Source organism: Ictidomys tridecemlineatus, chromosome 2 (genome assembly GCF_052094955.1).
Source record: "Ictidomys tridecemlineatus isolate mIctTri1 chromosome 2, mIctTri1.hap1, whole genome shotgun sequence".
NCBI lineage: Eukaryota > Metazoa > Chordata > Mammalia > Rodentia > Sciuridae > Ictidomys > Ictidomys tridecemlineatus.
In genome coordinates, this window is record NC_135478.1 from 225,810,887 (window position 1) to 225,823,385 (window position 12,499).

Sequence of the window (12,499 nt, forward strand, 5' to 3'; positions counted from 1 at the left end):
CCCTGCTTCCTAAGGAAAAGGACAGGGCTCTGCTGGAGCGGGAGGCAGAGTTGACGTGCAGCCGACATGGGCAACTTGAAGAGCGTGGGCCAGGAGCCTGGGCCACCCTGCGGCCTGGGACTGGGGCTGGGCCTCGGGCTGTGCGGCAAACAGGGCCCAGCCTCTCCAGTATCAGAGCCCAGCCGAGCACCAGCATCCCCACCCCCACCCCCACCGGCACCAGACCACAGGTGAGAGACCGGAGCAGGTGGGCAGGAGGGTGTGGTGGAGGCCTAAAGCCCAGGGCTGGAAAAGGCTGAAGCCAGCAGCTCAGCCAGAAGGGCCAGGTCACCGACACAAAAGGTCAAGGCCATCGGTATAGACTATAGACAGGACAGGCAGAAAGAGACCAGGGTCAAGGTCTGAGGGTAGCAGGTGAACGTGAGACTTAAAGGGGCCTGCTACAGAATTCGACCAGGGTTTAACGCCAAGAACTGTTTGGCTTCTAAAACGTTACTTACCTCTCTGAGCCTGTATTTGTATAGGATGGGGACACGGTAGTACTTACCCCCATCGGGTTGTAAGTTTCTAGCTTATGGCAAGCCTTCGACAAACAGAAGTGATGATTAAGCAATCATCACGCTTAACTGGACGAAACAGGAGCTGGGGAGGGGCATTCAAGGAAAGTAAGGGAGTGGGGTATCATGGAAGGAAGAGAGCTGAGCAGGAGACTCAGGCCCTTGAGGTGGGGGCTGAAAAGGCAGGGTTAGGCCCTTTCTCTGCTCCAGGCCCCCTTCTAGTGGCTGCCAGCCCCAAACTGGACCCTGCAACCCTAGCCCCAAGAAGAGTCCCTTCTGGAGCCAAAATCCCTGGAGAAGGAAGGACTAGGAGGCCCACTGGGTGCTAGGCCAGGGCTGCGGCCCTGCAGCTCAGGCGCACCCCAGCCTGAGTCCCTCCCTTCCTCCCCTCGCTGGCTGGCGGCTCTGGAGGAAGTGATAAGGCCTCTGAGGCTTCCCTTCACACGAGGGCCACTGTCAGGAGGGGTGTGAGTGGAAGGAAAATCAGGGTTGAGGAATCCCTGCAGGGGCTTCCCTCAGCTCAGATGAGCACGGGCTGCATCCCCCTCAAGTAGGGCTTGTGACAACTTGAAGGATGGGACACTTGTCCTGGTATATTTTCTGTTGCTATACCGCACTCCCTGAGATCCAGTGACTTATAAAGAGGTTTATTTTGCTCATGGTTCTGGAGGCTGGAAGTGCAAGAGCATGGCATGGGTATCTCACATGGCAGGGGGCTTCATGTGGCAAGACAACACAAGGGGGCACGTGTTCTTTTCACAACAAAGCCACTTCCGCTAAAACCCGTTCATCTACGTCGGGATCACTCACTCACAAGGGCAGAGCCCCCTCTTGACGTAATCACCTCTAAGGTCTCACCTCTCAACACTGCCATGGTGGGGACCAAAGTTCCAGGCCGTGAAATTACAGAGACATATTCAGACCATAGCAACAGCTCGCCTGCAAAAGAAGTAGGGAGGGCACTATACAGAAACAGGGACCCAGCCGGGAGGCCCAGGCCTGACTGAGCACCAGGAGGCCAGAGGCAGCAGGTAGGGGAAAAGCGCCATCTGCACACCTCCGCCAGGAGCCCTGACTTTCCCGGGCCTCCAGGGCCCTCTCTTCGTACCTCCTGAAGCCTTGTGCGGGGTAACAGAAAATGTCAGGAGGCAGGCGGCAGGCAAGCCACAAATCAGTGGGATTAGCGGTACTGTGGGAGGGATATCCAGGCTACCTGGGGGGAGCCCCAAAAGAAACAAACTCCTTTCCTGTGATTCTGTCCCTGACTCCCAACAGTCCCCCACTAACCAGGCCCCCGGAGGGACCCAAGTTCCCACGAGTGAAGAACTGGGAGATGGGCAGCATCACCTATGACACCCTCAGTGCCCAGGCCCAGCAGGTGAGGGGACCCCAGCACACCCTGGGGGCTGCGGGTGGGGGTGTAGTTGTTGAGGCCTGGTCTCAGCTGCAGGCCAGAATACGGAAACTCTGCCCTGCCTGGAATTAGCCCCTGGTCTCCAAAAAGTGGTGAGGACTGGAAAGAATCAGAGGAGCTGAGGGTCAGGCAGGGACTTTGTTGACTCTCAGTCCCTCGTCTTGACCCCAGCCCTGATTCAAGTATGCCCTAAACCCTTCCAACCTCACCCCCATTTCCAGTCACAGTCCTGGCCCAGACCCACACCTCCCTGAACCCTCCCTCCCTCTGCCCCAAACTCCTGAACCAGTCCCTGCCACCCCGCCACCAACCCGACAATCTGACTTGGGGACCTTCGTGCTCCCTGCTCCCCCTAACCAGGATGGGCCCTGCACCCCAAGACGCTGCCTGGGCTCCCTTGTATTTCCAAGGAAAGTACAGAGTCGGCCCTCCCAGAGCCCTCCATCCACTGAGCAGCTGCTGGGTCAGGCCAGGGACTTCATCAACCAGTACTACAGCTCCATCAAGAGGTGAGACTTCCCTGACCTCACAGGGCCCCCTTGTCCCACTGAGGCCCCAGAAACCTCAGGATCACCCTCCCTACACTCCGTTCCCTCACCGGATCCTCACACCAAAGGCTGAAGGCCCCCACTTCTTATGGCGTGCTCTCCCTTTCTTCCTAGGAGCGGCTCCCAGGCCCATGAGCAGCGGCTTCAGGAGGTGGAGGCTGAGGTGGCAGCCACGGGCACCTACCAGCTCCGGGAGAGTGAGCTGGTGTTCGGGGCCAAGCAAGCCTGGCGCAATGCCCCCCGCTGTGTGGGCCGGATCCAGTGGGGAAAGCTGCAGGTGTGGCCAGCTGGCTCGTGCCCAGGATGAGCCCGGGGGACAGAAAGGAGAGGGGAGGGTGTGGGTAGCCCCTGAGGCTTCCCTGGGGTGCCAAGCAGTAAACATGCCCTAGAGATGAAAAGTAAGGGGATGGGCCCACCCTCAGAGTCCCTAGGGAGCCTCAGTCTGGTAGCTGACACCTGGTTAGCAGAGCCTTGGCTGGGACAGGGATGAAAACTCTAAGCCCTACTGAGCATGTGAGGACAGCTGAGCAGGGACACCCTAGGTGGCTGAGGAACAAAAAGCAGCTTTTGGGAAAGGCCCCTAACTGGCTGTTTCTGCCAGGCAGGACTTGCTACCCAACCAGGCCCCTCCTCGCACCCCCTGCTCCCTGCTGGCCCCCACACCCTCCTTCACACACACACACACACACACACACACACACACACACACACACACACCTCTCAGAGCTAGCCTGGGCTGCTGGAACAGCCTGGGACCACAGCACTAGAGAAGCAAGGGACTCAAAGGGGAACTAAACCCGTGACCTTGGCCTCCTTGGCTATAAGTGGCCATCAAAGAACGTGGAATGAAACCACAGACTCAGCAAATCCCAAAGGCGCCTCCAATAAAATAAGAACTATCCCAACCCTCATCCAACCTCTAAATTATTCAAAGCTTTAGCTCAACTTATACCCAAAGTTTCCATAATAGTCCCCACTCCTTGCTGTCTTGCTGTGTCCTTCCCTTGGTCCCAGGCCAGCTCCTGCCAACCCCTGTCCCTGTCAAAAGTTTCTTCCTCCCTCAGACAGGAATAGGACCTCCCAGCCTCTTCCAGAGGCCTCCACTCTGCCAGTCAAAAGGACTCCTAGCATCAGACTGTCAGCCCCAGAGGCCACCTAGTACAGCCACCCCTCCCAGTATCACTGTGCTCAAGGAGTAAGAAGACTGACCAGGGTCGCCTGCCCTTGCAGCTAAAGTCAGCTACTAGAGGGAGGAGAGACTCTGCCCCAAGAGATCAGAGCAGGCTATGCAAGGGGTGCAGGGGTGCAGGGCAGGAAGGGGTCATCATAGATACAAATAGAGAGGATGGATTAAGTGGACATGGAGTGGTTCCCCTAGCCCCTGCCTCCTTCCCAGAGAGCCACGCACAAGTTCCCACAGGGCTGGCACTCAAGAGCCCTCTCTTTTTGCCTTTCCCCCTGCCTTGGCGGGCCCAGGTGTTTGATGCCCGAGATTGTAGGTCTGCCCAGGAAATGTTCACCTACATCTGCAATCACATCAAGTACGCCACCAACAAGGGCAACATCCGGTGAGTGTCCTCCTCCCCACTGTGCCAGGCCCCAGCCCACACTGGGCGGCAGGGAAGAAGGGGTTCTGACCAGCTCTCTTCCCCACATCAGCTCGGCCATCACAGTGTTCCCCCAGCGCTCCCCAGGCCGCGGGGACTTCCGAATCTGGAACAGCCAGCTGGTGCGTTATGCTGGCTACAGGCAGCAGGATGGCTCTGTGCGGGGGGACCCTGCCAACGTGGAGATCACTGAGGTGGGCACTGAGGCAAGAATGGGATATGACAAAGAAGAGGGTACTGCTGGGCAAGGCCGTCCAGCCAGTGAGGGATTCTGGAAGTGACTAATGGAGAGGACCTGGAGAGGGCCCCTGGGACCCACTTCTGCCCATTCCACACAGCTCTGCATCCAGCATGGCTGGACCCCAGGAAACAGTCGCTTCGATGTGCTACCCTTGCTGCTCCAGGCCCCTGATGAGCCCCCAGAACTCTTCACTCTGCCCCCCGAGCTGGTCCTCGAGGTGCCCCTAGAGCACCCCACGTGAGCATGAAAGGGACAGGGTGGGGTGATAAGGCCATCTCTGAGCCTCTAGGGGAGAGGCTGCAGGGAGCCCCTGGCAAAGGCTCTGTGGGGGGCTGATCCAAGCCTGACACCCCCAGGCTGGAGTGGTTCGCAGCCCTGGGCCTGCGCTGGTACGCTCTTCCTGCCGTGTCCAACATGCTGCTGGAGATAGGAGGACTGGAGTTTCCCGCGGCCCCTTTCAGCGGCTGGTACATGAGCTCTGAGATCGGCATGAGGAACCTCTGTGACCCTCACCGCTATAACATTCTGGAGGTGAGGGCCACTGGTGAAGAGGGGTGTGGAGCTGCATGCCCTACCCTCAGAAGGCCAACCTGAGAATCTGAGCTCCATCAGGTCTAAGGACAAGGGTTTTAGAAACACCAAAGCCAGGGCAAAGGGGCACGTGTGTGTGTGTGTGTGTGTGTGTGTGTGTGTGTGTGTGTGTGTGTGTGTGTTTCCAGAGCTAGAATCTACAGTTCTATAGCTTTCATCAGATTTTCTCAAGCAAGGCCTTAAAAGATTAAGACCCATTTCAGAGTTAAGGCCCAGGACTGCCTGGGAAGTGACTGGCACAAGGCCTCTCTTCTCTGTGGTGACTTTGCAGGCAAAAACCTGAGCTAGACCACACTGAGCAGTTGAGCCCCCCAAGGCCTGCTCCTACCTCTCACTTCTTTCACCCACAAGTTTGAGGTGAGATACTCTCTATCCACTACCCACTGCCTGCGTCCCAACCAATGCCATACTCCCCTGCTCCAGGACGTGGCCGTCTGCATGGACCTGGATACCCGCACCACGTCATCCCTCTGGAAAGACAAGGCAGCAGTGGAAATTAACGTGGCTGTGCTGCACAGTTACCAGGTGCGTGGGCTCACACTGGCCAGGAAGGCAAAGGGCCAGGGGTGCAGCAGGTAGAAAAGAGAGAGGCACCTAGAAACTGGGGCAGAACTTGGATGGTGGACGTTCCATAGTCCATGTACCATGGGGCACACTGGACCTGCAGCTATGGCCACAGTTATTCCAGATGCTACAGTATGAGGGCCTGGTGCATGCCCGGAACTTCGCTCAGCAATTCTATCCCTGCAGCATATTGTGGGATCCACTGAGTATCAGGATGGAGGGCATTCTAGGTGTAGTACATGCTGAGATGTGTAGTTGGAGGAATCTGGTGCCTGCCAACTACTTCTACGAGGTTTCTCAAGAGTGAAGGAGAGCTGGGCATGTGGCGCACACCTATAACTCCCAGCGACTTGGGAGGCTGAGGCTGGAGGATCACAAGTTCAAAGTCAGCCTCAGCAATTTAGCAAGGACTTGTCTCAAAATAAAAAAAGGCTGGGAGTGTTGCTTAGTGGTTAAGCGCCCCTGAGTTCAATCCCTGGTACCAAAAAAAGAGTTAAGGATATTTTGGTTTGGGGGCAAGGTTTACAGATACTGGAGATTAGGATTGCTACCCATGTTGAACTTGGAACATGACCATGCAAGCTACAACTTGGAGGTGACACTGTGGTTTGAGGGGACACAGTATATGCTAGGTTAGTGTAGGGTGAGGTGACAAACATGATAGAAGTAGAAGGAATGAGGTCAACAAGCTGCTTCTGAGCCCAGCCTCTCTCCTCTCCCCACCTCAGCTGGCCAAAGTGACCATTGTGGACCACCATGCGGCCACAGCCTCCTTCATGAAGCACCTGGAGAATGAGCAGAAGGCCAGGGGCGGGTGCCCTGCCGACTGGGCCTGGATCGTACCCCCCATCTCAGGCAGCCTCACTCCTGTCTTCCACCAAGAGATGGTCAACTATTTCTTATCCCCTGCCTTCCGTTACCAGGTGCCCACCCCAGCTGGCTCCTGCCCCCCTGGGCCCAGCACCAAGCAAGCAGCTTAGGAACCGCTGACCTTTTATGTTCTTTGCCCCCCCCCACTTCCTGCAGCCAGACCCCTGGAAGGGGAGTGCAGCCAAGGGCACTGGCATCACCAGAAAGAAGACCTTCAAGGAGGTGGCCAAGTGAGTTCCCTAGAAGTGCTCCCCTCGCCCTCACTCCCGGGGGATCCAACCCAGCGGTGGCACCCAGGCCCTGGCTCTGACGGGGCCTGGACCCCTCCTGCCCTGGGAGGCCCTCACCTCACCCTCGCCTGCAGCGCGGTGAAGATCTCTGCCTCGCTCATGGGCACAGTGATGGCGAAGCGTGTGAAGGCGACCATCCTGTATGGCTCCGAGACCGGCCGGGCCCAGAGCTATGCACAGCAGCTGGGGAGGCTCTTCCGGAAGGCGTTTGACCCCCGGGTAGGACTAAGCCCAGGGGCAGGGAGCTGGCAGGGGAATGGGGAGGGCCTCTGTCAGCACCTTCAGAGGTGCCCTGAAGGACAGGAGAGGGTCAAACTGAAGACTCACAAGGAACCCCAGCATACACAAGGACTCAGGGATCAAGTCAGGACCTGAATCTCACCCTGCCAAGGAGGGTGAGGGGCAGGGGCAGCAGGGCCAAGTCCCCAGGACGTTGGTCTTCTCACCCACAGGTCCTGTGCATGGATGAATATGACGTGGTGTCCCTGGAGCACGAGACCCTGGTGTTGGTGGTGACCAGCACATTTGGGAATGGAGATCCCCCAGAGAATGGAGAGGTGAGGCCTTCCGGGAAAGGGGCAAAGAGGGCTGCTGGGAATGAGGAGAGAGTCTAAATTGGAGGCTGGACACACACTCCTGGAAGGAAAGTGGAGATGCCAAGGGAACCCCCATGTGGGAGAATGAGATGTGGACCTGCCAAGGTGCACAAGCCACGCCCCAGCTCCGCGCACACACTGCCTGTGTCCCCAGGTCATCTCCATTGTTAGTGCAAGTTTTTAATACGAGAAAGGCACTTCCTAGCTGACCGAAGAGGACAGACTGCTCCTGGGGTTTTTATTGTTGTTGTTTTGGGGAGAGGTAGTTTGCTGGGTTTTCTTTCTTTCTTTCTCTTTTGGCACTGGGGATGGAACCTAGAGTTACTTTACCACTGAGCTACAGTCTCAGCCCTTTTTCTTTTTTGAGACTCACTGAGTTCCTTAGGGCCTCGCTAAATTGCTAAGGCTGGCCTCGAACTTGCGATGCCCCTGCCTCAGCCTCCCAAGTCAGTAGGATTACAGGGGTGTGCCACTGTGTGCTCCTGGGTATTGACAAATGGAAAAACAAAAAACAAATATACTCCACTGAATTCCCTGCTTTAGCTTTTCCTTTCCTTCTTTACTTAACAGAAAGAAATAGTGCTTTAGACCCCAACATAGACTAGATAACTTTACTTGCTCAACAGTACCACCAATGAACATCTTGTTGCTAACCTTTATTTTCTCAGTGGATGAATTTCTGAGCTGGCCAAGCTAAAGGCATTTCCTCTCCCAGGAGTAATGCCTCTTTAGCACTAAGTACCACCGCTAGACCCAGAATCCCCTACAGCAGGCTTGACTGCAGACAGAAGGCTTCTTCCTCCGCCTTCCTGTCCATATGAGCCCATATTCTGATCTGTCTTTTAAAAAAGATCTCAGTGTCTTCTCAGGATCTGGCGGGGCCTCCTGGCTACATCATGACATGGCAGAAGGCATCCCCTGGACAGAGCTCAATTTTATAACAAAGCCACTCCCAGTACAACCCATTAATCCAGAGCGGACCACTCCATTCCTGAAGGCAGAGCCTGCATGACTCAACACTTCCCAAAGCTCCCATCTCCAAATGACTTTGGGGACTAAATTCCCAACACACAAATTCTGGGGACAAACTTTCAAAGCATAAGCAACACCATAAACTGACTTATTTCAGCATAAAAGTAGTAAATAAAACCATGTGGCCCACAGTTCTAATAAGATATAGAACACTTCCATCATCCTAAAAGTTCTCTCATGGACTCCTCCAAGTCAGTCTCCTTCCCCATCCACCTCCCTACCATAGTTGCCATTCCTGGCATAACAGATTGGTGTCACCTGCTCCCCAGTGCCATACAATGGAAGCACACGGTACCGTGGCTTCTGTCACTTGGCCTGTTTGTGAGATTCACCCATGTTGTTACATGACTCAGTGCTATGTTCCCGTCGCCCGATGAGTGGTGTTCACTATGGGAATATCCCGGCGTGTTTAACATTCTTCTGCTGAATGTTAAACACTGGGATATGTTAGACACTGGGCTCTTTCCAGTTTGGGGCGATTATGAATCAAGCTGTTAAGAACATTTTTGTACCAGGCTTTTGTGGGCTTATGTTTTCATTTCTCTTGGATAAATATCCAGGAGTGGAATTGTTGGCCCATACCATAGACCTAAACTTTTTCCTTTTTTTTTTTTTTTTTTTGTAACTGCTAACTGGTCAGCTTGAATTGCACTCTTAAGATTTATGCATTTTCTTTGAGGGGCCGGGCACATTGGCTCATGCCTGTATCCCAGCGGCTCAGGAGGTTGAGACTAGGGGATCGCGAGTTCAAAGCCAGCCTCAGCAAAAGTGAGGCACTAAGCAACTCAATGAGACCCTGTCTCTAAATAAAATACAAAATAGGACTGGAGATGTGGCTCAGTGGCTGAGTGCCCCTGAGTTCAATCCCTAGTGTCCCCCCCAAAAAAAAGATTTATGCATTTCAATATTACCCCAAATTTTTAAGGGAGCAAATATAGTAACAAACCCCTCAGAAAACGGGGTGATTCACTAATGATATAGGAACAAGAATACTTATAGCAGCATTGCTCATAACACCCCACACTGGAAACAATTCAAACAAATTGTTCCATCATTAACCGTGAACAAATTGCAACACACACAATACAGATAAATCTCAAAACATGAATGAAAGAAGCCAGACACAAAAGAATCAATACTGTAGGATTCGTTTTGTATAAAATTCAGAAAAAGGCTACACTAATCCATAGTGTTAGAAACCAAGAGATTGAGGCCAGGTGTAATGCCGCATGTCTATGATCCCAGAGGCTCAGGAGGCTGAGACAGGAAGATCGCGAGTTCAAAGCCAGCTTCAGCAATGGCAAGGTGCTAAATAACTCAGTGAGACCCTGTCTCTAAATAAAAAATACAAAAATAGGGCTGGAGATGTGGCTCAGTGATTGAGTGTCCCTGAGTTCCATTCCCAATACCAAAAAAAAAAAAAAAAAAAGAATCAGGAAATTGATTGATCACCCCAAGTTGGAGACAAGAAGTTGAATTCTGGGATACTGGTAATGGTTCTTGAGATGCCAATTATACAGGTTTGTTCTCTCTGAAAATCCTTACAACTATATGTTTACTATAAGTGTGCTTCCCCCCACTCCACGCTGTCACACACGCTAGGAAAGTGCTCTACCATTGGGCTACACCTCCAGCATCCCCTCCCCACTCTTTTTTTTTTTTTTAATTTGGAGACAGGGTCTCACTAACTTGCTAAGGCTGGTCTTCAACTTCTAGCCCTCCTGCCTCAGCCTCCCCAGTCTCTGGGATTACAGGCATGTACCACCTTGCCCAGCTAGGCTAAGGATATTAAATATATTTTCCATTTATAATATTTTCAATCTTACATTATTTCAGCTTACCTCTTAATAACCCCAAGGAGCATATACATATTTTTGAAGGGCTAGAAGTGTTCTACCTGTCAACGGTGTCTCTCCCATGGAGGTTACGGTAGATAAGGTTGATCTTTCTCTTATATTACTTTACATAGTTGTGTAAAAGTAAACTTTTTCAAAAAGTCAACCCTCTTCTGAAGTTTTCAAAACAAAACTAGAAGTTATTAGTAAAGAATATTAGGGGATGGGGTTGTGGTTCAGAGGTAGAGTGCTCGCCTAGCACTTCAAGGCCCTGGGTTCGATCCTCAGCACCACATATAAATGAATAAATTTAAAAAAATAGAAGATCTTAAAAAAAAAAAAAAGAATATTAAAGATAGGGGCCTAGTACGTGCAAGGCCCTGAGTTTGATCCTCAGCACCACATAAAAATAAATAAAGATATTGTATCCAACTACAACAACAACTACAACAACAAGAATTTTAAAGATCAACCAAGTACAGTTTCGCATTTTCGTGGAGTGTGAAATGCATATCCATGATATGAATGCTTCCTTGGGCAGAGTTTTGCAGCAGCCCTGATGGAGATGTCCGGCCCCTACAACAGCTCCCCTCGGCCAGAGCAGCACAAGTGAGTGGGCAGATAGCTGGGGGGAGGGGAGGGAGTGGGAGGCATCTGAAGACACCAAAGGAAAGGATCCGCCCCCACCCCATGCCTCAAGTCCTTCCCCAAAAGCCTGGCAGACAGAAGCCAGGAGGCCTGAACATCATCCCATCCCCAGAGGTCTTCTCTCCCCAGGGGCCCACCCACCCCCAGGCCCAAGCCTCTGAGAGGCTGACAGTCCTGCAGTCTCCTTCAGAGGGAGGGGGGGCCAGAACAGACCCTGGTCCTGGCTGCCCCTCAGTTCCTCCCAAGGGCAGGTCCCTTCCTATCGCAGAGATGAAACCCTGAAGTTGTCCCCAGACTAGGCCTGGGCCTGGGCTGCCTCCCCAGTTCCCTGATATCCTTGTCTCTACTTCTTGCCAGGAGTTACAAAATCCGCTTCAACAGTGTCTCCTGCTCAGACCCCCTCGTGTCCTCCTGGCGGCGGAAGAGGAAGGAGTCTAGCAACACAGACAGCGCAGGGGCCCTGGGCACCCTCAGGTTGGGGTCCTCACCAAAAGGGGTGTGCAGGGATTGAGGGCAGACATGGGCTGGTATAGACGGCTCCAACAATGGCTCCCTGCACCCCAGGTTCTGTGTGTTCGGGCTGGGCTCCAGGGCATACCCCCACTTCTGTGCCTTTGCTCGGGCGGTGGACACGAGGCTGGAGGAGCTGGGTGGGGAACGGCTACTGCAGCTGGGCCAGGGCGACGAGCTGTGTGGCCAGGAGGAGGCCTTCCGCGGCTGGGCCCAGGCTGCTTTCCAGGTGAGCCCTTAGGCACCCCAGTGTCTGATCCTGTCCAGCCCCCAATTCTCATCCTCACCACCTCCTCTACTCCTTCAGTGCTGAGACCTTCGATGTTGCAGCTAGAGGCTTACCACATCCCTGATTTTTGTCTCTTTTCCTACCCCTTTCTGTTCCTTCCCAAATCCACTCTCATTTTGCCACTGCACAGTCAACATATCTGGGCTCAGACCTCAGTCGTGGACAATGTGCCCTAATAGGAGGTGTCACACCCAGGCAGAAGCTTAGACAAAAGGGAACAGGCAGGGCCTGGCAGGAGGGTGGTCAGTCAGGCCCAGGCTGGGCCCCACGAGTACATACACAGTGTGTGCAGGGTAGGCCCCCTGCCAGTGGTGGGCTGCATACCAGGAAAGAGATCAAATTGAGAGGGTCAGGAAGAGGCAAGACTAACACTAAGAGCAGCCTGGGATCTTTAGGAAGTTGGAGGCAAGGTAGGTGTCAGGCAGTGCCTGGCTAAGAGAGGTGATCCTGGCCAGGACAGGGTCCAAGAACTGTGACTTTTAAGCCTGGGCTTCCTCAGCAGGCAGCGATCCCCACCTGGGGATTATGCCTGGAGCTGAACAGGGGCTCTTTCTCCTCACTGCTGACACTGTTCTGGGTAGGGCCACTGCCCCCAGGTCCCATCCATCCGGAGCCCACAGCCTGAGTTCAGCAGGTTTGCATCCAGAGCCAGGAGGAAGGCCACCTCAGAGGGGCTGGGCTGGTGGGGAGGGTGCCCTAGAGGTGGAAGATTTCCTGCGAAGGGGAAGGCCAATCCAGAGAAGCAGGCCCAGCTTGGGAAGGAGGGAATAGAAAACAAGACTAAAGAGAAAAAAGGGGCCACTGAAAGTTCTGGAGCAGGACACCACCACAAAGTTTTGGTTTTGGTTTGCGTTTTGTTTCTTTGCAGTACTGGGGGTTGAACCCAGGGGCACTCTACCACTGAGTA

General features: G+C 53.7%; 1 protein-coding gene across 1 annotated transcript in view; it reads left to right on the top strand.

The window, feature by feature from the left end:
- The window catches only part of Nos3 (nitric oxide synthase 3), an 18,650-nt gene continuing 6,151 nt past the window's right edge, over positions 1-12,499 (top strand). The window contains exons 1-16 of the mRNA XM_005326660.5: positions 1-230; positions 1,833-1,935; positions 2,332-2,480; positions 2,634-2,796; positions 3,996-4,087; positions 4,179-4,320; positions 4,465-4,604; positions 4,724-4,898; positions 5,382-5,483; positions 6,251-6,445; positions 6,549-6,622; positions 6,757-6,901; positions 7,135-7,239; positions 10,687-10,754; positions 11,151-11,267; positions 11,358-11,532. Coding sequence (XP_005326717.2) covers positions 67-230; positions 1,833-1,935; positions 2,332-2,480; positions 2,634-2,796; positions 3,996-4,087; positions 4,179-4,320; positions 4,465-4,604; positions 4,724-4,898; positions 5,382-5,483; positions 6,251-6,445; positions 6,549-6,622; positions 6,757-6,901; positions 7,135-7,239; positions 10,687-10,754; positions 11,151-11,267; positions 11,358-11,532 — 2,109 coding nt within the window. The 5' untranslated portion in view covers positions 1-66. The remainder of the gene's footprint in view (positions 231-1,832; positions 1,936-2,331; positions 2,481-2,633; positions 2,797-3,995; positions 4,088-4,178; positions 4,321-4,464; positions 4,605-4,723; positions 4,899-5,381; positions 5,484-6,250; positions 6,446-6,548; positions 6,623-6,756; positions 6,902-7,134; positions 7,240-10,686; positions 10,755-11,150; positions 11,268-11,357; positions 11,533-12,499) is intronic.